General features: G+C 52.4%; 1 protein-coding gene across 4 annotated transcripts in view; it reads left to right on the forward strand.

The window, feature by feature from the left end:
- Positions 1–9,236: 9,236 nt before the first annotated feature.
- HDAC7 (histone deacetylase 7) overlaps positions 9,237–25,653 on the forward strand; it is a gene marked incomplete at both ends in the record, with an annotated part of 37,456 nt that continues 21,039 nt past the window's right edge. For 3 of the 4 annotated variants that reach the window (XM_080706486.1, XM_080706487.1, XM_080706488.1), the window contains one exon: positions 25,460–25,505. Coding sequence is in view for 1 of the 4 variants with exons in the window: in XM_080706482.1 (XP_080562608.1) it covers positions 9,237–9,255; positions 25,455–25,505 (70 nt within the window). Of the gene's footprint in view, positions 9,256–25,454; positions 25,506–25,653 lie in introns of those variants that run through there. The other variant, XM_080706482.1, reaches the window with a different exon arrangement.

Here is a 25,653-nt window from a genome sequence, read left to right on the forward strand (position 1 = left end):
CGAGCCGACTCCACCTCTCCCAGGTCCTGGCTGGGATCCGAAGGCCCCAGGCAAGTGGGGGGGTGGGGAGCCACTCCTACTTTCCCAGCAGCTGCCACTGCCTCTTCCTGTTTTGCTAAAACTCTGGCTCTGGACCCAAGGGGGGAGGGGAAAGTCATCAGTATTCCTGCCCCCCAAAGGTCAGCCTCCTCAGTCCTGGTTCTCTTAGCTAGTTATTTATAGCCCCTCAGGCCCTGCTGAAGAGCTGGCTCTCTCCTCCCTCAAATGTCAGCAGCTGTGGCCATTGCCCCAGGGATGCAGCCAGATGTGCAGATCCCTCCAGATGTGCAGTACCAGGATTTGGAAGAGGCTGGGGGACTTTCTGAAGTTCACATCACAGCCCCTCTAGCCTGGCCATGGCTCCCTTCAACTCCAGGACGATACCTGATAACTTGAGGAAATTCAGAGAAAGTTGGACCTATTTTTCCCATTTCCATAGCCTAGCCAAGACACCCTGGACTGCTAGATGGCTCAGCTTGGACTACAGACCCAACTGGATTCACTTGCATGAATTAGGTCAGGGCTCATTTTTGAATCTTAATTTGTAGGGAAACACGGGCTTAGAGAGGATGCCGTCTTTCTTCTGTTCCTGATGTTGGCATCTGAGCTCTCTAACAGAGCCCAGCCTGCGTCAGGCACTGTGCTGAGCACTGCATGTCCTGGTCTATGCAACCTCCCAGCAGCCGTAATAGGGCAAGCACTTCTTACCCTGGTCTACAGATGAGAAAACCAAGCCTCCTCCAGGTTAAATAATGTGCTAAGATCAGATAGAAGGAGTGACAAACTAGCTCTGGCTGTTGGCCACAATGCAACACCCCTCCCCTTGTCGGTGCCTCTGCAGAGATTTGTTTGTTTGTTTGTTTATATTTTGCAGTACTGGAGATGGAACCCAGGGCCATTCTACCACTGAGCTACACCCCCAGCCCTATTTTTTATTCTTTATTTTGAAACAATGTCTCACTAAGTTGTGGCGGGCCCTCTGAAAACTTGTGATCCTCCTGTCTCAGCCTCCCAAGTTCCTGGATTACAAGTGTTTGTGCCACCACACCCTGCTCTCTGCAGGGTTTTAAATTCCACCCAAAAGCTCAGGAAAACAGCCCAGGCCTCAGAGCCTTGCTGTAGGGGAAGAGGTGCTATCCACATCTTGTCTCTCTTCCTCTCCTGCCCTCTGCCCCTGGTGATCTGGGCCAAGCTGGAGTGAGAGATGTCTAGAATCACAGTTCCAGGCTTCCTTGGGCACCAGCACAGAGAGGGCAGGTGGAAGCAGAATCCCTGCCCCAGCTCACAACAGCCTGATGACCTGTCGGCCTCTTCCAGTGGGGACTCCAGGATGCCAGGAGCCGCCACCTCTGCTGCAGCCTGTGTCGCTGTCATCCCTAGTCAGACAGTTTTCTGCACTCCAGGATCTTTTCTTAGACTGCACCTGCTCCCCTTGAGATGATGAGTTCCTCCATGGTAGGGACTGTGGCTTATTTTGGCTTTGTGCCCAGGACCCTGTCACAGAGTAGCTGCTCAATAAATATAAACTGAAGAACAGGGACTGTGGGAGGACCCTGCGTGGGTGTGCATCTTCAGGCCTTAGCAAGATACCCCTGTTGGCCTCCCTCAACTGTCTTTCGCCCTTGCTCCTTGCTGCTTCCTTTCCCCTGGCATACAGAATCCAAACCCACCCTGAGCTGGGTGTGGCGGTGCATGCCTAGGTCTGAGTGCTTGGGAGGCTGAGACAGGAGGATCGCAGGTTAAGTGAGACTCTCATCAACCTCCCAAGACCCTGTTTCAAAATAAAAAATAAAAATTGGGCTGGGAGTGTAGCTTGGAGGTAGAATGGCTTTGGGTTCCATCCCAATACCCCCCAAAAAAATCCACCCTAAAAGACACCCTAAGGGGAGACTGGTGAGTGTCCTTAGGCTGAGACCTCCTTGATGGTCTCTCTTAGAGATTTTAGGGTCAGAAGCACGTGCCTCCAAAGAGGAACCATTGAGATCTTAGCAAAGTGCAGTCCTACTCTCCCACCACTACAGCCACTGGGGCAACAGACGGTTGTGCTGGGGAATACGGCGAGGCCGGTGGGTGGAGCGTTCCTGCAGGGGCCCACTGGAGCGAGTCATCGTGAGCAGGCTGCAGAAAGGCATTTTGCAACTCAGATGAATTTCTCCTCGCTTATGATTAGCACACGGCCCAGTGGCTGCCTCCCTGACCATAATCTCGGCTGGCACAGGCATCTCCAGGCCGGGCCACCAGGCTGTGAAAGCATTGACCTAGAAGCCAGGAGGCCCCAGCCCTCTGCCTGCTCGTCCCTGGCAAACAACGCCATCCCTCCCAAGGTATTTCCCCCTCATAGTATTCCACTTCCTCATCTGTAAGAGGAGTGGTTTGGATTAGCTCAGGGAGCCCCAAACCTAGCTTTACCTTAGAATGCCTTGGGGAGCTGCAGTCTTTGATGGGGTCCAGGAATCTGTTTTTCACAGTAGTGTTGATATAGGGTGAGGTTTCGGGGATCCTGTAGACTAGGTGATCTTACAAATCCCTTGCAGTTCTGGGAAGTAGATCCTAGTAAATAGAAAGGTCACATCTTGGGGTTTTGGTGCTGTGGACTTTTATCAGAGGGCCCCTGGCAGATATTTTGTTTGTTTGCCTGTCCTCCTCCTTATTATTATTATTATTAATATATTTATATTTATATCATTTTCTGCTGTGCTATTGTTCTACAAGGATGTGATGGTGCCCCCGTCCTGGCCTCTGTCATGAACAAGGTCTCCACCTAGGGGGTCTTGGCACACCTCAGGCTTGGGAGTGGAGTCAGCAGAGGAGGGAGGGGGCAGGCCTCCCCTGGTGGGTGGGGCCTCTTGGCCAGGGAAGCCTGGCCTTTCCCTCTCTCCTGGGTGGAGTTTGGCTACATGGGCTTTGGCTTCAATGTCTGGGGCTGGGAGAGTCTCTCCCCACTCTTATTCCTCCTCCACTTTCACAGCTTAACAGCTCAGCCTGGGGACTGCCCCTTCTACCCTTCCTTTCCCAACTTCCTTCCAGACCTCGCCAACCTCATTCTTGGGCTTCCTAATCTGTCTGCCACTCTCTGCTTCCTTGCCTCGCCCTGGCACATGCCATTCTCCCTACCTGGAATGTCGCCCCCCTGCTCTCCCTGCACTGAATCACATCTCTGGGCTCCTTCGACAGTCGCCTACTTCATCCTTCTGGGCTGCGTTCTGTCTTGATCTGCAAAGCTTTTGGCCACGTGGTTATTTACATTTGGAGTAAGAGAATCAGAAAAATGGCTTTAAGACTCAGAAAACTAAGTAGAGATGATCCAAACCAGCCCCTTCCTTTGGCAGATCAGAAAACTGAGGCCTGAGGGGCTGTGACTTGGCCAAGATCACACAGATTGTGAGATTTTTTAAATAGTTGGCATTGTAAAAGGGTTTCAAGTATGTTCTGTGTTTGTTTGGTTTCCTCAACACATTGTGATCCATATGAGGGTAAGGGCTGTGTTTTTGCTTTTATCTTTAATGTTTTTTTTTTTTTTTTTTTTTTTTTTTGTGTGTGTGTGTGTGTGTGTGTGTGTGTTATCCAGGAGCTAGAGTAAGCTGTGTGTGTGTGTGTGTGTGTGTGTGTGTGTGTGTGTGTGTGTGTTCCTAGGATTAAACCCAGATGCATTCTACCTCTGAGCTACACCCCCAGCCCTATTTTATTTATTTATTTATTTATTTATTTATTTATTTATTATTTTGGGTGATACTGGGGTTTCTGGAAGCCCTTCTACATCCGGGCTATACTCCCAGACCTATTTTTAAACTTTTTTTTTTTTAATTTGGAAATAGGGTCTCTTAAGCCAGTGTGGCTGACTTCGAACCTGCGCGATCCTCCTATCTCTGCTTCCCAAGCACAGGGATTACAAGCGTGCATCACCATGCCTGGCTTATTTTTTATTTTGAAACAGGGTCACATTAGGTTGCTGAGAGCCTTGCTAAGTTGTTGAGGCTGGTTTCCAACTTGTGATACTCGTCAGCTTCCCAAGAACTGGATTACAGGTGTGTGCCACTACACCTGGCTCAAGAGTAAGCAATTTTTAGTATTTCATATGCTATTAAGACAAATATTCTAAAACTCACAGTGCTACTATAAAGTCACTTAAGGATTCCAGACACAAAACATGTGCATGTGCAAACTCTTGCATATAGTATTTATATGATTTCAGACCAGCTCTGTGAGGTAGAAAGCCAAGACATTGCTATTTTACAAAACAGGAAACTGAGACTTAGAAAGGTATCACCTGGGAAGTTCATGGCAGAACTGGGCCTAGAACTCGAGTTCCCTGACTTGTAGCCCAGGGTCCTGATACCCACAATGCCTCTTTTCCAGCTTTCTCCCTATGTCCCTGGCTGGAGTTGTCAAGGGGTGACCTCTGCCATCTTTTGCATTCATTGTGCTTTCTTCATCTGGGGGGTGAGGAGACCCTGTCTTTGGCTTCCTGTCCCTCCCCATCCTGTCCCAGTGCTTTCTCCCCATGTCCCCCCACCACAGTGTTGGTTCATAGATGCATACACAATTGCTCAGAGCTGCAGGTGTCTAGGGCAACAGACCACAGGGTAAACCGCATCACCTTTGTTGACTCTGGAGGGAGGTGAGGCACAGGGAAAGTGACTTGCTCAGCTCTCCACCTGCTTTGGCCCTCATGGCCATCTCCCCTTCTACCTGAGCCCTCTGCCTGGTAGCCAGGCTGCAGTATCTATCTATCTATTTCTTTCTTTCTTTCTTTCTTTCTTTCTTTCTTTCTTTTTTTTTTTTTTTTTTTTGTGTGTGTAGCTGGTGATGAAACCCAGGGGCATTCTACTTCCAAGCTACACCACCAGCCCAATTTTTTATTCTTTAATTTGAAACAAGTTCTCCCTATGTTGCAAAGGGCTTCACTAAGTAGCTAAGGCTGGCAGAGAACATGCAATCCTCCTGTCTCAGCCTCCCAAGTCCTAGGATTACAAGCGTGCACACCAAGCCCGGCTTGCAGTATCTTCTATATTTATCTATTCCTTTTCTATCCAAATACATGTGCCATCTCTTGTCCCAGACCTGAAATCGTACACAGGGGTCTGCCTGCCTGCACTTCAAAGCCAAGACTTCAATCCTACTCAGAAGACAGACACAGCTTCTTGATCCTACCTGTGTGATGCAACAGAGAAAGGTGGGGAGCTAGGATAAGGGCACCTGGCTGGGGCCAGAGGGATGGGACAGGAAGTCAGCAATTGGAATGATATGTAACCGGACTACTCTGGAGCTGGAGCGCTGGCTTGGCCTCTCCATTGTTCTGACCTGCAGGAGAAATGACACAGGCTCTGATCCCACATGCTTGAGATCAAGTCACTTACTAGCTCTGTGGCCTTGGGCCAATCATTTTGTATTTCTGAACTTCAGTTTGTTCACTAAGACAATGGGATAATAATGAGCTATAAGTGGAAGGGCCTTGAACAACAAATGATACATAGGAAACACCCATAAATCTTTTTTTCTCCTCTTTTCATCCTTCCTTTTTTCTTTCTACTTCTGTCTGGACCCATGAAAACCTTTACTAAGATTTGGGGATCTAATCTCCCCTATTAACCTGCAAGTCTAAAACTCTATGAATTGACATTTGACCCCAGGTCCAGAAACAAGGCACAAGGAAAGCCCAAGTTACTCCCATGAGGGCTGGACACTGAGTTAATGAGACCTCAGGGAATGAGCACCATGTGGCTGGCTGGCTTCCTGGGGAGTGTGTGAGAATAAGCACAGGTCTAGGGAGGATTTGTGGCTGTGGCCACCACATCCAGACAGTTGGAATAGGAGTGATCTCAGAGCCCTGAGGTTAGATTTGATGACTTTCTGTAACTCTGAATCTTGGCACAAAGTAGATAGCCAGTAATATTCACTGAGTGAATATATGGCCCTATGACTTACTCTTGTGCAACTTTGGTCAGGTTTCTTCATCTTTATAGGCCATACTTTATTCATGAGCATAACAAAGATTATTGTTAAGAATAAATGATCTAATGTTTGTTCAGGAGCTTTATAAAGCTGCAAGATGATAAGTAGTAAAAAGTAGAACAGGAGAGGAGAGAGAGATCGAGTAGATCCAGAGACCAAAGGGAAGCAGACAGGAGTGCCCAGAGGCCCCAAGGAAGGCTTGAGGCAGGTCCTTTGGGGCCAGCCCCTTGTGCTAGGTGTTCAGCTGAGCTGGCTATGGGAGACCTGGACTTCCCATGGCAACTGCATCTTATTGTCTCTGGTCTCTAAGGGTTCCCTAAGGCTCTTTAACATGCCTCAGCAGGGGACAGGACTCCATGGTGGGGCACCGGCTGCTGGAATGGTAAGTAGATTCAGGTCACATATGCTGTCTTTCTCTCCGCTTCTGTTTTGCAGGCAGGGAGTCCTGCTGTATGCAGAAAGCCACATGTTGAGCACTGTTTAGGACAGACAGGTAGCAAGATATCTCTTTGTACAAGAGTCAGTGATCAGATTAAAAAGAAAAAGCAAATTCACAAATACATGAATGATGTACCTGGTAGAAATAAGCAAACAAGGGCCGGACTTCAGCACAGAAATAGCTCTAGGAGAGCTGGAGGTGTGTGGGGGCTGGGGATTGCAAGGCTGCAGGAAGGAGAGAACAGGAGAGCGGCTGGGGATCACAATAACCAGAGATTTTTCTGGAGGCTTCGGGCCTGCAGGAGGGATTCAGGAGGGTGATCTGGTTCAGAAGTGAGGGATGGGGCCCACATACAGGAGGTAGAAAAGCAGGTGTCTTGCAGAGCCAGCATGGGTAGTCATGGAGTGTCCAGCTAAAGGATGGTCCCTGAAGGCCATGAACATCTGTCCCAATTCAACAAATGACCCACATCAAGTCTGAATTCTATACAAAGCACTATAAGAAATGTAACCATGACTAAGGCAGTAGCTGGAGCATTCAGGCTGGACATCCACCCTTTTATGGAGAGAGAGAGAGAGAGAGAGAGAGAGAGAGAGAGAGAGAGTGTGTGTGTGTTTTCTTGGGGATTGAGCCCAGGGGCGTTCTACCTCCGAGATATATCCCATCCCTATCCCATCCCTCTCCCATCCCTATTTTGAAACAGAGTCGTGCTAACTTGCTAAGGGCCTCACTAAGGTGCGGAGGTTGGCCTCCAACTTGCAATCCACCTATCTCTGTCTCCCAAGTACTGAGATTACAGATGTGAGCCACCAGATGTGGCTGGGCATCCACCTTGCATGCACTTGCAGAAGGAGGAAGAGGGTCAAGGCTTGTAGATGTGGGCGGTGAAGGTCAGGGTACAGAAAAAGACCAACACACTGCTGGGGGTCAGGTCCTTTCAAGAAAGAAAAGAAGCTCACCAGCTCCAGTAATGAGAGAAAGCCTCCTGGAGAAGGCAGCATAGGCTGCGAGTCTTGAGGAGGAGAAAGGGACTGGAGACGGCCCTCCATTTGAAGGGAAAATGATAAGCTAAGGCAAGGGAGCAGGACAGTATGAGGACCTAATGGGGAACAGCTGGCCTGCTGAAGTAATAATAGTACCAATAACAACTAACGTCACTGAGCACTAAGTACCCAGAGACACCAGGCAGGGGCTTGTGTTTATAGTGTGGTACCACGTCAAGGAGAGCTTGGATGCCAGGTAAGGGGTCTGTAAGGGTACGTCCACAAGTACAGACGGCTCCTCTTCCTGCCTGTGAGCTCTGGGACAAGGAAAGTGACTGGACTAGGAAGTCAGCTAAGTATCACAAGTAGCAACAGGCAGTGAGGCCTCAACCGTGGCTGCAGGAATAAGAAGTCTGTGGTCAGATGTTCATCTTCCGCAGGGCCAAGCCCTTCTGGCTGCCGTGGACTCTTGCCTCCAATCTAGCATGGCCCCACCTCTCGGCCTGCCTCAGTTTCCCCTCTACAGAAGGATTTTTGGGACTGCTGGGATTGAGGGAGCCCGATGGGGTCAGAGGAAGCTGTTCCCTGCTCTCCAGTGGCACCGCACACTCCAGGGGGCTGTCTTCCTGGGTCAAGGACCTCTCCCCTCCCAGGAGCTTTCTGACCTAGCAGCTCGCTGGAGGCAGACACTGCTGACAGGCTGGGCCACGGAGCACAATGGGGAGGTCCTCAGCCCCTGACCCCTGGATCTGACCTTCTCTCCAGCCTAAAGGAGGGTTGGGGGAGAGGCCAGGAGGGCCACTGTGCAAAGCTGGTCCTGAGCTGAGTTTATTAGCTGAGGGAGGGTTGGAGGCGGCTGCATTCCGACTCACAGACTGGAACATTTCTGTGATCCGCTGTAATGCACTGGGGGACACTGGGCACATTGCTGAAGTTTGACTCATAGGGACCGGGAGGGGGAAAGAACAGGGGGGTTGTGAAGGGAGAGGAATGGGAGGAAGAGAGGAAGAGGAGAGGAGAGAAGGAAATCCCTTGAGAAATTTCTTTTAAAAAGAGAAAACTTTCAGAATCTGCACCACCCCCATCCCCTTTTTCTTTTAATAGGAACAGGCTGGACCCTTCTATCCCCCTCAGCAGGCATGAGGGGGGGTGCCAATGGGGGAGGGCTGGGCAGTGATTCAAATCAGATCCTGGAACTTTCCTGAGGGGAGTCGTGTGTGTGTGTGTGTGTGTGTGTGTGTGTGTGTGTGTGTGTTGTCTGTCTGGGATTCCTTGCATGGGCTCCTACATGGGAATCCACCCGTGTCCAACTGTCCCTCCGTGTGGCTATTTGCTTGTGGACTCTGAATGTAGGTGTGTGCGCGGGGGTCGTTCCCCGCAGTGTGTGTCTGGGTAAATGATCCTGCCCCTGTGTAAACATGGATGCATGCCCGTGTACGTTGCGTATGCAAGGGTGCGTGCGCTCAGGTATCTGGGTTTCCGGGAATGGTGAGCCGGTCGGGGTCCCGCGTCCCGGCTCGGCGCGGCGAGTGTGCGGCGGCCTGCGCGGCCGGCGGAGTCTGGAGCCGCGTCCCAGGCCCGCGGGCGCTGCCCCTTCCTCCCCTCCCCCTTGGCCCGCTCTCAGACTCAGATAAAGCATTTCCTTCCATTGTCATCCTACCCGGCCGGCCGGGCTGCCAGGGCCCTCCCCCTCCCGGCCCCCTCCCTTCCTCTCGCCGTCTCTCAGTCGCTCAGCAGCCTCCGGCGACTGGGGGGATGTGAGGCCAGCGCCCCAGCCCCCCGCCGCGCCATGAGCCCCCCACTCTGAGGGCCCCGGCCCCTGGATGCACAGCCCCGGCGCCGGTGAGTACTGGGCGGCCGCCCCGCCCCGCCCTGCGCGCGGCTCCAGCGCCGCCTCCCAGGCTCGGGCTCCGGCTGGGGCTCGGGCTCGGCTCCCGCGGCCCGGCCGGCAGCGCCCCCGCCCCGCCCGGCTCCGCGGGGCTCGGGCAGGCTCCCCGGGCTGGCTCCGGGGCCCGAGGGCTCGGGCCTCCCTCGGGGCGCCCACATCCGCCTGCCCCGGGGCAGCGACAGGCCCGAGGGAGGGAGTTGGAGGCCCGGGCCGCCGGTCCATCACCCCCCTTCCCCGGGAGGACGAGCTGGGGGGGGGCTGGGGAAGCTGGGACGGCCGCCGCGGCCCGGGGAGGGGGCGGTGCTCCGGAGCGGAAGATTTGGAAGCGCGAGGGCAAAGGGCAGGACCCACTGAGTTGGGCCGGGCTTGTGGGGCCAGACCTCAGCGCCCCCATTCTGTGGAGCCGGGCAGGGGCCTACTCTTGGCGGGGGAGGAGGGAAGCGGTCCCCTGGAGGGGATCCGAGTTGGAAGGCTTCTCTGAGCATCGTTCCTGACTCTTGCACACCCATCAGGGTACCGAGACACCTGTGCCCAAGTGAGCGGTGGAGGGCAGTGCCTGGAGGGGCACGGGGAGGTGGGGACCGGAGGCCGTGTACTGGACCTTGGGGACCTGGGTGTATGCCTCCCGGCCCAGGCTCTGTTGGTATGGAGGAGTGTGACAGGCAGGGGCCAATCTGCCAGCTAAACTGGCTTCCTACTGCCAGAGTTCCCAGGCCTGCACGTTAGGAGAAGAGCCCTTGGGGCCTGCAGGCCACCCAGCACCCCCCAGTCCCTGTTTCTTACTTCTGCCCATTTGGGTCTGACCTTGGCCAGCCATGGCTGTCTCATTCCTTGTCCTTGCAGGCTGCCCTGCACACCCAAAGCCCTCTGCATCTGGACTCTGGCAGCCTTGCTGGGGACCAACCCTCTCACACCACTATTCAACATCTGCTAGAAGCTCAGCTCTGCTTGCCAGGTTCTAGGGTGGTCCTGGTCCTCACCTGATGGTTGAGAATTGGGCTCTAGTCTTCAACCTGGTGGGAGCTCAATCTTTGTACTTATCATCCTGTGTCCCAGACTGTACCCAGATCCCTGTAGACCTTCCTTCAGGACCCCTGTTCAGCCACTGGGCTGAACAGAAGGAGACTATGACTTGGTTTCCTACCCTCTAATGGGGAACTTTGGGGGCCCATTTCTCCCCAACCAGACCCCAGAGTCTGCTAGGTTGATGTATGTACGTATATATGCATGCATATATGTAATATATATGATATATATCGCATGTATATATATGTGTGTGTATATATGTGTATATATATGTGTGTGTATGTATATATGTGTGTGTGTGTGTGTATATATATAATTTCCCTTCTTATTCCAATCTTCTTGTACCTTCCCAGCCCTTCTCTGGCTTCTGTCAACCATCTCTTGGCTCCTTGTTGCTTAGCACCTCCCTTTCCCTCCCGTGGTCTTTATTCCTTACCCCCCCCCCCCATTTACCCAATTCCTATTTCTTCTTCTTTGCAGTCACTGCTGAGGAAAACTGGAGCACACAGCAGTTCCACTGTGTGGTACCCTGTAAACTGAGACTGGACAAGTCTTGGACCCACCTGTCCCCTTGCCTTTAGTCCCTGGATGTCTCCTCTGTTCGTGGCAGGGCAGAGTCAGCCTCAGAGTGCCCCTTGGTGTTGCACCTGGCATGGTTGGTCCCTTAGTTCAGACCTTTAGGTGGTATCTCCTCGGTCACCAAGGCTTATGTTGGACCTGGAGGCAGGACAGTTTTCATTTCTAAGTGGGTCACTCCACTCAGGAAGCTCAGTTTCCTTGTCACTAAAATGGGGAGAAAATTCCAAGTGTTCTCTCTAGAGCACAGAGGAGGAGAGGCTGACCATAAAGAGATAAATCAGAGTCCAATGTGGGGGCTTTTATGTCCTTCATTTCCCTTAGGGACAATGGACTTCAGGTTTAGTCCCTGGTGGCTCTTGGGCATGAGAGTCGGAACTTGTGCAATTGTGATAGAAAACCCTCGGGCAAGTAAGAAACTCACGCATGCTTGTCCCCCACCCCGACCTAAAAGGTGGAAGCTTCTGTAACCCCATCTCCTCTTTGTCTTCTTTCTCCTGGCTTTTCATTAAGAGCTGATAGTTTTGAAGTTGGCAGAGGCCTGAGAGAAGATGAGCTAATGCAAGGCTCAGGGTCACCCAGCCAAGGAATGGCAGCCAAGCAGGTCTGAGACCAGCCTTCTGCCTATTCTCCTGGCCCTGGCCCATCCTTGGACTGGGGCTGGAGCCTCCAGAGTGGAAGGGATTGCTGGAAGCAGGGCCTGAGGAAGGCCTGGGGCTGGGCGAGGGCATCTGTCCCCCTGGAGGCTCAGGCTCCCAGGACTCTTAAGTTTGTGTGTGTTGGATTTGTTTGCTAAATGGGCACTTCCTCTGGGGCAGGAAGCTTTGGTTTCCTGTGGTGGGGGGTTGGTAGGGATTAGGAGTGGGGGGCTCAGCTCTGGGCCATTCTTGAAATTATTTGGGACCACAGATGGGTAGTTTCACTTTGAGGCTGCTTCCCCTGACCCAGGGTAGGCAAGAAGGAGGGTGCTGGCCTGGAGGGCCCAGGCTGAGGCAGGAGAAGGAGGCCAGGAGGGCTGTGAGAGGGGGGTGGGCAATGCAGCAGGAAGCCCGGTCAGCAGGTGACCCTGCCGGGTATTGTGTTTCCTTGTAATATTTTCTCCTGTTTCTGTGGTAACCTTCCCTGGGGGCCCTTGGCCTTAGGGCTACAGGAAGGTGCCCCCAGACAGCCCTTTCCTTAGAGGCCTACATATTAGGAGGAGTCCCCAGGTCTTACACCCCCCACCCCCCCAGCTCTTTCAGCTCCCTAGACCCAGGGCCTGGGAATTCAGGCAGGGCCCTGTGGGAGCACTGACTGGGGGCTGGGTGGAGGCCCTCTGGCATTCCTGGGGGGCAGGGATCAGAGGGGGTTCTGGACTCCTGAAGCTTGAGCCTGGCCTCAGCCTCTGCCTCCCTCACACCATCTCTCTCTCCACTGGCCTCCTCTAGCTGCTCAGGGGGAGGTAGACAAGTGTGTTGCCTGGGGCAAGGGGTAGGGGTGGAGGTGGCAGAGGCGTGAGGGATGTTTTCATCAACAGAGCATAGCTTCTTTGGTCCTGGACCCATTCCCAGAGGCAAAATAAATTCAGGTTAGTGACTGTTTAGTGTGGGTCTCCTTGTGCTGTGTGTGAACACATTGGACACATGTCTGTTTGCCCCAGGCTCTGTATGTGTACGTGACGTGGTTGTGATCCATGTGGGGGGCTTTGTGTTGGGTTTTTGGGGTTGTACACACATAGTACAGATGAGCATCATTTGTATAGTGTGTGCTTTTGCAATTTATGGCTCTGTCTGGGGTGAATAGAGTATATGGTTTTGGGGGATGTATACCTGTGTCGCAGTGGCTTTTTACACAAGTTCGGATGTTGGCTTCTAAAGAAACAGCTCATCTACGCTCCTCAAATGCCAGTTCCTAGGCCATTTGCTTCGGAGTCACATGGGGACTGTGTTACAAACATCCTCAGGCCTTATTCCAGACTGACGGACAGAAATGTCACAATCTGCTGGGGTGGGGCTTAGGAATCTGGATTTTAACATGCACTTCAGGTGACTGTGGGACAAAGCTGTGTTTGAGGAACACTAATCTGAGCCAATCTCTTCATTTTTGTTTTGGAAGAAATAGAAATTCCCAAGGTATGTGTAGTTTGTCCAAGGTCACAGGGCAATTAAGCAGAAGAACCAAGACACAGTTCAAGCCTCCCAAGACCTGTCCGTGTACCCTCCGTGTGTGCACATGACCCTCAGTGTGATGAATGGGAGCAGATGGGGCTGGTAGAGGTGCTGACCTTTCCACTGGGGTCTCAGCCTGCCTGACCTTGTTCTCCTTGTTACATCCTGCTTCTTCCTCCTCAGGGGAAATCCTGGAACTGTTCAGCATCCATCCTAAAGGTGGATGCTGGCAGCCATGGAACCTTATTATTACGTGCTTGCTGGAACTGGCTGTGTGCTAGAGGTGCAGTGCACACAAGGACCCAACATCTAACCTCAGGGAACTTCCACTCTAGGGAAAGAAACAAATAGGAACAAGTAAGCAGGTCAAGGAATGAGTATAGATGACTTGTTACACGCAGTGATAAGCCCAACAAAGGAAATGAACTGGGTACAGCAATAGAAAGCAAGGTGGGACTTCCTTAGCTATGGTGGCCATGGAGGCCTGCCTGAGAAGGTGACATTGACTCCCTCCCTCACCGCCCCAGACTGGAAGCGAGCCACAGAGCCTGCTGAGCCATGCCTGGGAACTACCTGGATCCAGGTGGGGGATCTGGGCTGAACTTGGCTGAGGACTGCTGCTCAATTGCCAGCCTCTCTTCTGGCATGGAAGATAGCAGAGTCTCCTCTTAAAAACTGGCAGAGGGGAAGAGGAGTAGGGGGAGTGGAATGGGCCCAAATTGAGGCTGCTCTGTGGCTTAGGGGGACAGAGTCCAGGGCCCTATGACCATATCGAATTTTAGGAAGGAGGCCGCCTCTCTCCAGGAGCTCCCGAGCACCACCCCATTCCTGACCCTCCTGCCCCACTTCCCACACCTGATTTTATTCCCTTCCTCCCAGTCTCCTACCTAGAGAACTGCTGTGCTGGAGAGTTAGTGTGCCCAGCCCCTTCCCCCTGGGCCTGGCCTTGGCTGCCTCTGTGGCCACTGGCTTTTATTTACCTGACTCAGGAATCACCAAGGAGAGAGGGGGTCAAGGCCTAGAGAGGACCTGGGTCCTCAAAGAGAGGACAGAACCAGAAAGAAGGACTGGGCAAGGGCCAGAGAAGACAAGGCTCAAGAGAGGACTGTGGCTGGCCCAGCAGGGTCCGGGACAGGGAGGCCATGAAGAAGACCTGATCTGAGATGGCCCTTCGGCTGGGCTCTCCACAGCCTCTCCTGGGCATTTGCCATCTGCTCCCCAAACTAAGTAAGTTTCTGAGGTCAGAGGGGCAGAGGGGTCTGGTTCCAGCCACCTGACCTGCATCTACTAGAAGGAAATGCCCCCTCAGGTCCACCTGTAGCTCCGCCCCTTCCTCTCTCAGGGGTTAACTTTCACATTAGCAAGTTGGGGGTAAAGTTTCTGCTCTAAGCCAGCAGCATGCAGACCCTAACTTCCAACCTCTCGGGAGGGTTTCCCTGGGAGCCCTAGAGACCCCCTGCAGGAAGGTGCAGCCCTTTTCTCCAGAGACCCTAGGATTGGAAGAGCCCTGAAGCCAGAGAAGAGGGTCTGATTTCCTCCCTTACACCTGCCTTTCCACCTGGGCCTCCGTTCAAGCTGCTGGTGCCCTCAAGTCCTGGACTTGCATGCCTCTCAGATCTGCACGCTCCTAATGAGGAGGGTGCTGGGCTGTGCTCACCACCCCACCCTGTCTCCACTTCCCTTCCGGACATGTTGCTTGCAGGGAATGGGAAACCCTGGTGGTCAGAAACCTTGGGCTTTTGGGGCCAGCCTCACAAGCTGGGAATAATGAGGGACCCCATTCTCTAGGGTTCTGCTTTAGCTCCCTGGAGACCCTATTCCAACTATCTTGCTCTGGTTCCTGCTATAGCCCCTAGCTCCAAAAGTCCCATCCCCCCTCCCCAGCAGCCTCCCAGGATGGCAGGGAGAAGGGGACGGGCAGAGAGTTACAGGTTCGGAAAGAGTGCGGGGTGGGGGAATTCGGCGATGGGCTGCAACTGTCTTGTTTTGCTTGCCCCAAAAATCTGCAGGTCCAGGGCATCTGCTGCGCCCTCCTGGGCATTCACGTTGTAGAACTGCTCTCAAAATGACAGATTGGTGGCACCGGTTGGGGCAGGGGGTGGGGGATTGGGGGGAGCCCCAGGCAAGGGGGAGCTGGAGGGTTAAAAATAGCAGCAGCCGGGTTTCGGTTAGCAAATGTGGAGGCGGGGGAGCTGGAGGCGGGGCGGCGGGCAAGCTGGGCTGTGCTTCCCCTGGGTCCCGGGAGTGAGTCACGGTGGAGACACTGTTGAGGTGTAAGCACAGCACCCCACCCTCCCAGCAAAGGGCTGCACACGCACGCTTTGTTCCCCAGGGGCCAGAGCTCAAGGGGATTGCACCTTTCTCCCCCAGGCCTTAAGGCGGGGCCATCTCAAGAGCTGGGCCAGGGGCATGTGTGATGGAAGCATTGAGCCATTCTGAGGCCCAAGAATCCTAGAGGAATTCCTCTGGGATCTTGTGCATAGATGCTGAAGGTGCTAAGTCTGATTTCCTAGTATTTCGAAGTCTTTCTTTCTTTCTTTTTCTTTCTTTCTTTCTTTCTTTCTTTCTTTCTTTCTTTCTTTCTTTCTTTCTTTCTTTCTTTCCTTATTTGCCAGTATAGATGCTTGGTGGATTGCAAAGTGTCCTCCAGATGTTACTTATCACCTCAGATCCCTGTTCTCTTTTCAGAGTCCTTTAAGGAGGCCCTTCCTATAAGGACACATGGATGGCCTTGGCACAATCCCTATTTTTCCTGCAAACAGCTAAGCATAAGCTCAGGCACCTTTGTCTCTGAGCCTCAGTTTCTTTATAATGCGAAAATGCTTATATTTTCAATCTCATGGAGTTGTTCTAAAGATTAAAGGATGCTGGGTGTTGTGGCACATGCCTGTAATCCAGCACTTGGGGGGCTGGGACAAAAAGATCGCAGGTTCATACCAGACTCAGCAACTTAGTGAGGTCCCCTGCAACTTAGTGAGACCCTGTTTCAAAATGAAAAATAAAATAGGACTGGGGATGTAGCTCAAAGATAGAGCACCCCTAGGTTCAATCCCTCTTAACACACACACACACACACACACACACACACACACACACACACGATTAAGGAAATAACCAGGCATGGTGGTATATGTCTATAATTCCAATACTTGGGAGGCCAAGATAGGAGGATCATGGGTTTGAGGCCAGCCTCAGCAACTTAGCAAGGCCTTCAGCAACTTAGTGAGATCCTTTTTCAAAATAAAAAAATAAAAAAGGCTGGGGGTGTAGCTCAGAGGTAGAATGTCTTTGGGTTTAATCCTCAGTACCAAATGAAAAAAAAAAATGAAAGGAAATAATGTCAGTTAATTCTGTACTATGAAATGTTTGCACACTCTGGTATGAAATGAGTGCACACTGGACAGTCATCGTTATTTATTGATGTTATTGTTCATATTTTTGAAGGTCAGGGATAGGGAATGTTGAAGACACAGAGACCAGAAACTGGGCCCAGCCCCAGTTCACAGAAGAAACCAGGCCAAATTCCCTGCTCCAGATTCCCCCACCCATAAGGGCCTGGAACAGTGGGAGTCTGTAGCCAGCAGTGACAGGGTGGACCCCTGCTTCTCCTGTCCACTCCCTTCCCAGCGGGGCAGGGTGAGAGGGACCCCAGGCCTCAAAGCCAGCTGGCCCTTGGGCGGGACTGTCATGCCAGCCTGGGAAGGGACTGGGACCGGCCGCCTGGTGGCCCTGCCGTAAGGTGCCTTGCCAGCTTCTACTGCCATGACCTTTATTTTAGCTCCTCCCTGACATCTTAGGGGGCGGGCAGGTCAGTGATGTCAGCAGCGAGTATTCCCAGCACAGCAGCCCTGGCAGAGGCATGAGGCATCTCTTTCAGGAAATGATCATTATTCAGCCGACAGGCATTTATTAAGTAAGGCCTGACTGTATGCCTGGCCTGGGCCGGGCCCTCAGCAGGATTCTGGGGAGGCAGAGGACCCTGGGTTGTAGATAACACAGAACCTCTGAGGACAGCAGGCCCAAGGATACGTGGAGGTGAAGAGAGGCCCCGACCCCGTTATCAGGGGACCTGAGCTCACCTGTTGCGTGCGCCCCCACGGGCGTGCCGCCTGTGCACCTACATACACTGCTTCATTATTTCCGAGACATTTCATGTGCTTTGTCAATAACACCATACAAAGTAGTAAATGTTAAAAAATAAAATCAGCCTGGCGTGGTGGCGCACACTTGTAATCCCAGCATTAGGGAGGCTGAGACCGGGGATTGCGGTTCGCCGACAGCCTCAGCTATTTAGTGAGACCCTCTGCAGCTCAGTGAGACCCAGTTTCAAAATAAAGAATAAAAAATAGGGCAGGGGGTGTAGCTCAGAGGTCTAATGACCCTGGGTTCCATCCCTAGACCTGCAAATAAATAAATAAATAAAATCACAGGCTACAGGCAAAAGTTGTCTGCCATGGGCTCTTCGAGCATACCTTTCCATTCCTCAAATACCTTTTCTTTCTTTCTTTTTTTTTTTTTTTTGGTCTTGTTTTGTTTTTTTCTGATACTGGGGATTGAGCCTGGGGGCATTCTCCCTCCGAGCTATATGCCTAGCCTTTTGTGTGTGTGTGTGTGTGTGTGTGTGTTACTGAGACTGAACCCAAGGTTATTCTACCTCTGAGATATACCCCCGGTCCTATTTTATTTTTATTTTTATTTTTGGGCAGTACTAGAGATGGAACCCAGGGGCATTCTACTTCCGTGCTACCCCCCAGCCCTATTTTTTATTCTTTATTTTGAGACAGGGTCTCATTGAGTTGAAAAGGGTCTCACTGAGTAGCTGAGGCTGTCCGTGAACCCTGATCCTCCTGTCTCAGTCTCCAAATACTGGGATTATAAACTTGTGCCATCACGCCTGGCTTTTGTTTTTATTTTGAAACAGGGTCCCACAGGGTCTCACTATTTGCCAAGGCTGTCCTCGAACCTGTGATCCTCCTGTTTCAGCCTCCCAAGTACTGGAATTACAGGCATGCACCATAATGCTTGGCTATCCCCAGCTCTTTTATTTTTATTTTAAAACAGAACCTCACTAAGTTACCAAAAGTCTCATCAGTTGCTAGGCTGGCCTTGAACTTGCAATCCTCCTGTCTCTGTCTCCAAGGACTGGGATTACAGGTGTTTACTACCATGCCCGGCCTACGTTCTCCATCTTACCAAAATAAGCTCACGCTGCATTTACTGTTTTCTTAGTCAGTGATCTCCACCTTCCGCTGCAGTACATTTTCATCTCATCAAGGCCACAGTTGGCCAGAAATTGCCCTTACAGTTGGTATGATTGGCTAGGACCATGCTTTCTGTTGAATTCCCTGAAGGCCATGTAAGCACCCTGGCTGGATTTGTGTTCTGGAAAAATCCCTGCTGACTAAGTTTCAAGGGCAGCCCTGGCTGCAGAAGGGAATCAGGTCACTTGGAGAATCTGCCCCCAAAGACTTCTGCCATTTTCCAAAAATAATAGGCAAAAGAAGGGGGATATTAAGACATGACTAGGTTGGGACCTCTACTGTCATTAATATTAATGTGGCTTCCTTGTGAATGCCAGTCTTCCCAGCTTGTTGTGTCCATCGTCTCAGCTCCATATGCCTCTAATTTGCCTGGTTCTTACTGGGAGCCACACCCCCAGGCCAGGGAGCTGGCCGGCGGGCGTCTGTGCCGTGGCCTCTGCCTTTCCCTGCCCCAGGTGCAGGGGTGCTGATGGCTGCTCAGCTGTGTGCCTTGTCCCCAAAAGCCTGGCCTGAAGGTAGGTGCTCCCCTCTCTCTAGTTCTGTCCCTTCCACCTGCCTCAAGACTTGTCCTGTGCGGCCTGGAAGTGAGAGGGGGGCCTCTCCTTCCAAGGAACTTCATTCCAAGTGCCATGGGTGACTTACTCTGGTTATGCAACTCGAATTTTCTACAGGGCTTGACAGTTTCCAGAGCGCTCCCACAGCACGCACTTCTCCAAGGCAGCCCTGGGAGGTCTGCTTGTTTACTTTTGCCCTGCTAGTGGCCCCTTACGGGAAACATAATAAAATGGTAAAATGCACATTTGAAAAGCAGGGACAATATAAGATGAAAAGGAGTGGAGCTGGGAGGGGTCGCCTCCTGGAGACAGAGGGCGTGTGAGCGGGGCAGGTGGAGGTGATGCCCTCTGCTTTTGTTTTTGTTACTGTTGATGTGTTTTGTGTGGAGCACAGCCACAGAGCAGGGACGCGCTGATGCTGGGGTCACACTGTCCCCTCTGTGGCCCTACCTCACCACCTACTAGGAGGTGGCGGAGCTAGCAGTACATACGTGCCAGTGTATTGATTATAAGCTTGGTTCTGGAGTCCCAGCAACCCCACGGACCATCTGTGTGACCTTGGAAAGTCTCTTTTTTTATTTGCAGTGCTAGGGATCGAACCCAGGGCCTTGCGCAAGCTAGGTAAGCACTTTGCAGCTGAGCCTCGTGCCCAGCTCTCGCGAGCGCTTTACCCTCCCCAAGCCTCAGTTTCCTCTTTGTAATAACAGTATTTACCTCATAGGGCTGTTGGGAGGACTACATGAGATGGTACGAGTGAAATACTTAGATGGTAGCCAGCACACCGTCAGCATGAAGGCATGCTCATTATTATTGATTTCCCTAGTTAATAATTAGATGGATATGATCATTATAATAGTTAATATTATTGTAACTGATATTATAATTAATATTTAACTTAGATACTTTCCCAGTAGTATTGGAAAGGCGGAATGGTCTTTGGGTGGCACGGGTGACAGGAGCCAATGAAAGCACATCTGTCCCTAGTCTCATGCATCTGGTGGGCAGGCAAGAGTGCGGTACACTGGGGAACAGGGTCCGCCCAGGAGGGAAAGCTTGGGAGACCTCAGACGGGAGAAGGAGCCTTCCTGAGAGGCAGTCCTGGGGCGGTGGCTATGCTTCCTGTTGGGGCAAGCCCTTGAGAAAGAAAGACTGGCTCAGACTGGCCGCTGAGAGGGAGCAGCTGGTCTAAGTGGGGCACCAGAGGTGGGGAAGGGGAAGAGACCGAGGCAGAAGCCAACAGGACTTAATCTCTGATCTCCACTATAGTTGGGACCTCAACTCTTGCCTGCTCTGGATGTTTTGCTTATGATTAGCATCTATCCAGATGGTGGTTAGACTTCATGGTGAACTTCCCATCTTAGGGATTGGAGATACTGGAGCAGGGAATTAGGGTGAATGTGGAGCTTCCCTTTTCTGGGGCTTTCAGGAACTACAAGCCCAAAGGCAGTCCAGACTAGAGAAGCCTCGGCCTGCCTGCTCAGAAATTTCCTAAGTTGGCAAGACAGTGCAGAACAGGCCACGCTGTAAGGCGGGGGCCATGGAGATAGGGATGGAGGTAGGATGCAGGCTTGCCGGGCCGTCACCCCAGGAAGTAGAGGTGCCCTCCCTCCACGGTGGCTGCGTAGGGATGACTTGAGGGGTGCTTTGAAAGGCTCAGGAGGTGGCAGGGCCTGCAGGATCCCTCGTTTTCTTTGCCAGAGGATAGTAAGGCTCTTCAGAGAGGGCCAGCCTCAGGAACCAGCTACATGCACCTGAGCAGGGCCCTCACCAGGACCCAGCCAGCTTTCCTCCCATGAGGAGAGGCCATCCAGATGGAATGGAAGATCTGGGGTGGGGGACAAGGAGCCAGGAAGACACTTTCCCACACCCAGGAGCTCGAGCTGCCACTGCCATGGTTATGTCTGCTTCCTGTTTGATTCATCTCAAACAGCGGGGTGGGGGGGGGCACTGGCTCACAGCTCGGGGCCACTGCTGCGTGGGGCTGTTTACAACAGACGCATGTGGGATTCCCAGAAAGAGACTCCAAACCGGACATCCTGCGGCTGCAAAATACCCAGGTGTCAAGAGCTAAAAATAGCTGCCACAGGGCCCCAGGGCCCAGAGGTGGTGGGGAAAGGGGCATGCTCAGTGCGGGGGCGGGAGGGCGGCCCACAGCCTGCACATCCAGCCTCCTGCTCCCAGGGAGCACAGCTGCTGAGCCTGCTGGGCCCCTTGTCCCATTGCCCTGGGTGACAGGAGGCCTCTGTGTGAGTAGGCTGACATCCCAGGCTATGTACCTACCTCACAGAGCAGCTGGCTCCTCTGCCCCCTGGAAATCCTCAGTGTAGCTTGCTTTGGGATGCTAGTGAGAGTCTTGGAGGGACTTGGAGCTTCTAGAGAAAGGCCGTGGCAGGGCACTCGAGAGCAGGAAAGATGGCACCGATGCTCCTCCAAGAACCCTGCTCTCAGTCCCCGTTTCAGGCGTGCAGTCCACATCACTGCCTGGTTCCCAGCAAGTCAGCAGTTGCTGTAAGTCAGTCTTCCAGGTTGGCTTTATGGGCGCCCAGAGGTGATAGGCTGCTGCCCTCTCGCCTGCAGTGGCGCGGGGTCCTGGAGACCTTGGCGACCTTCTCTCCCAGGGCGTGTGTTTGCCCTATGCCGGTGGCCAGAGGGTAGTGGAAGAGTAGGGAAGAGCACTGAAGTGTTTTGCTTGAGAGCATGGATTCTGGAGCTACTCTGTGTCATGTGACCTCAGACAAGTTCTCTAATACTGTTGGGTCTGGTCTACTCATGTATATGATGGGGATAAAAACAGTAACCACCTGTTAGTCTTGTCATAAGGGTCAGACAAGTTAGAATATGTAAGGCACCTTAACAATTTGAGACACATGGTTACAAGAATTCAGGTGTAGCTCAGGGGTAGAGCATGTGCTTAGCATGTGTGAGACCTTCGGTTTGATCTCCAGCATCAAAACAAAAGTTCAAGTGGAAGAGAAGGGGAAGAGACAGTGGCTGGGAAAGGTCAGGGAGAAGAGATTGGGTGAAGCCGCCAGAAGATGGATGTGGTAGAGGAGGGAGAAGAGTGGGGAGCGGATACGTGTATGCTAATGGCAGAGGAGGCTGCAGGAGCAAACCCCAGTGGCCCCTAGCTTTGAGGGAGCAGGCCCATGTGCTGTGGGCTTGCACGGGCAATGGCTAACCTCAGAAGGCCCAGTAACCTCAGCACCTGCGCGTCTAGGGAGCAAGGACCTAAGGGTCTTATCTCCTGATGGCAGATGGATCTGTCCAGCCTGCCCAGGTTAAATTGTGTCTCTGGCTGGCCCTGCCTGACCTCCAAGCCACTGTTGTACGTGTGGCAGGCACTCACTCTCCTCACAGTGTGTGACCCGCCAGGCTTCCCATGGCAGGGGTTTCCAGCCTGCTCTCAGCTCCTGGGTTCTGGATAGATCTCTACAAGAAGCAATTTGGTGCTAAGATAATAATATGGAGAATTTCTGGAAGGGGGAACAAGAGAAACTGTTAGGACTCAGGGTGTAGCTCAGTGATATGGCACTTACCTAGTATGTGTGTGTGCAGGACTATGGGTTCAATCCCCAGCACTGCAAAGCAGAAAGAAAGAAAGAAAGAAAGAAAGAAAGAAAGAAAGAAAGAAAGAAAGAAAGAAAGAAAGAGAAAGTTTAAAAAGGGGCTGATTCTAGGGAATGTTTAGGGAGTCTGGGGTGAGTGAAAAACTTTTTTTATCATACTTTTTTGAGCTATTTGAAATTTTATTTATTATATGTGGTATTAGGGACTGAATCCAAGGGTGTTCTACATCCAGGCTACGCACCCCCCAATTCCATTTTTATTTTTTGTTTTGAAACAGGATCTCACCACATTGCTGAGACTGGTCTTGAAGCTGTGATCTTCCTATCTCAGCCTCCCAAGTAGTAGGATTACAGGTGTGTGCCACTATGCCTGGCTTTCTTTAAATTATTTAAGTATCTGTAAGCGGTACCCTTAAACAATTTTTTTGAAGATTGTGGGCAATATTTGAAACTCCTTGAATATGAGAACCAGGCCTCATTCAGGTTTCCACCTCTTGAGCCTGAGACTCTTGAGCCTTTGTGGAGATAATAGCGCCTGCGTTTGGAATCTAGCTGTTGCAGTGGTCTGGCCTAGCCTGGCTGGGCCACTAACCTGCTGGGTGGCTATGACCTGGCACCTCTTCCTCCCTCTTTCCTCTGCTTAGTAAGAGAGCACTAGCTTGAATGATCTGTAAGGCCTCACCATGTCTCAGTGTGCTCAGGTCCAGCCCTGGGCAGTTTTCTTGGTCCCTTGGGTCAATTTGCTCCTCATTTTAATTTGGTCTGACCCCAAATTAATGGTAATAACCCTCTGAGAGAGGCAGTCAGCCAATGAGAAGAGAGGTCCCCACATTCAAGCCGGAACTGGAATGCGAGTTGTTCACGCTCTGGTTTCAGTTTGGCTGCTGATAGATGTGCAAGGAGACAACTTTCCTCTCGCTGGGGCACAAATAGAGCTGTCACCAGATCTTGTCTCTGTTGCTCTGTGTTCTTCTAACTTGGTGGCCCTCTGTGCAGAGCCAAGCAGCAGAAGGAGACTTTCTCTAGGAAGTGCTGTTGACTTTCTCTAGGAAGCAGCCCCTTTGCTAGTACATCCATATAGGGCGTCTGAGAAGCGCTGACATCATAGGTCACCACCACAAAACATCCCTGGCCTGGTAACAGATACCACAGTTCAGGGTCATTAACTTTTTTCTATCCAGAAAGTGCATGGTGTTAAGAATCTGCGATTGTTGGGGGAGCTAGGCACAGAGGACCTGGCTCAGCTCCCAAGTGTGAAGGCTGCTAACCAGCCCGCGGGCAGAAACCAAAGGAGAATTCTCGGGAGGCAGAGGATGCTAGGGCTGTCTCTGGGAGTACACCTGTAGCCAGTCCAGAAAACTCTCTTGGTGAACTAGGTCCCACGGAAGAAAGAGGAGGTCCTAAGACACCTAGGTGGGGATACTGTAGCCTGGGAGGAGAGTCTGCCTCTGGCATGAGTCCTTGTTGGGGCTTACATACTTTGATAAATAGCAGGCCATGGCTGAGGCAGGGGGTCAGGAGAGTCAGTGTGTTCGATTCACCAGTTACCAGCAGGGCCTGCCATGTCCCCAGCAAGACATCAGGTGTAGATGGTACCACTCAGACAAATGACACCGCGACCATGTTAATGAGATGTAGACACAGGGCAGGGGTGAGCCTCACTGAGGAGGGGTGGACTCTCAGATTTGACTAGGTAGGGCAGCACTTTTGACTGAGCTATGTCAAAGGAACCATGGTGTGCTATTGTGAACCTGGGGTGGTTGTGTTTGATGTCGGGGTGGGGGAGCCCCTGTGCCTGGAGCCGCCCCTCCCCCACAGGGCCTGCCTGCAGGGAATTCTCAGTTCTCAGCTTCTGGAAGAAGAGCTGTGGCTCCTCCTGAAGCACAGACCCAGGGAGCAGCACCTACCACTTGCCCTTCAGAAGATATCCAAAGCTTCTGTGTGTCCACCAATGCCCCTCAAGGCAGGCCCCCAGTCTCCTGGCCTCGTGTCCCTTGGCTCAGAGCGGGCAGCAGGAGGAAAGGAGTTCACCTTCCACCAGTGGCCTCTAGATCCACCTCTGCCTTCTGTATCCCAGCCCGCCTCGGAGCAACAAGGCCCAGCCCTGCTGCTGACCCTCCCGGGGTCCTGCTCTAGGGCTTCCTGGGTTCTGATGGGATAGGAGACCAGAGTTGGGCTTGAGAACCTGGTAGAGGCAACCATTTCCAAAATGAAAGACTTCGTCCTGTGCTCCGGCACACACCTGTCACCCCAATACTTGGGAGGCTGAGCTAAGAGGATTGCAAGTTCAAGGCCAACCTGGCCAACTTAGCAAGACCTGCAGTGACTTAGCAAAACCTTGTTTTGACATAAAAAATAAAAAGGCTGGAGGTATACGCTCAGTGGTAGAGCACCCTGGGTTCAATTCCCAGTACCACCCAAAAGACAGACAAACAAAAAGCTTCTATGTCAGGTTACTGGATGAATGGCAACAGAAATAGCAGGACAGGGGTGGGGCAGTAGGAGCAAACCCCCCCCCCCCCGCTATGGGGACCTAGCAGACCGACCACTTCACAACCTTCACTAGATGTGGCCTGACCTCCAGACCATGACCCAGTCCTTCCTCCGCTGTGGAACTCTACTCCTTCCTGCTACTTTCTTCTCCCACCTGCAAGCAGGTCTTGGAGCCCTGGCCCCCTCTCTGAATTTCCTCCCGGCCTCTCACCTCTGGCCCCACCTCATCCCCAGCATGCTTCTCTCCCTTCAGGCTCTGGGAGCCTGCTTTGGCTGCCTAGGGAAGATTGTATCTGACCACATCAAGGAGGGCTAAGGGAACAGCTGGGTGAGCCGCGGCCTTAAGTTCTTGCTGTAGACTGTCCCTAAGCAGCGGGGACATCTGAGTCACTAAGTGGTTGGCTGAGGAAGAGGGAGCTGGGATCCTTCTCAGCCAACACGGAGCAGCAGGGAGCCTGTCTGGCATGCCCTGCTCTACTCTCTGCCCCCCTCTCAGCATCCCTATCACCCCATCTCTCTTCTTTCTACAGATGGGACCCAGGTGAGCCCGGGTGCCCACTGCCTCAGTCCCCCTGGCCCAGGTAAGAGGCAGGCCTGAGGGAGACTATGATGGAAGAGGAGGGATGGAAGGGACATAAGGAGGGCAAACGAGGGGCTGGAGAAGTAGGGAGCTGGCTGATGGCCAGAGAGTTGGGAGGTTGGCATTCCAGGGGAGGGATGAAGCTGGGG

Source organism: Muscardinus avellanarius (assembly GCF_963383645.1).
Source record: "Muscardinus avellanarius genome assembly, chromosome: 11".
NCBI classification, from domain to species: Eukaryota; Metazoa; Chordata; class Mammalia; order Rodentia; family Gliridae; genus Muscardinus; species Muscardinus avellanarius.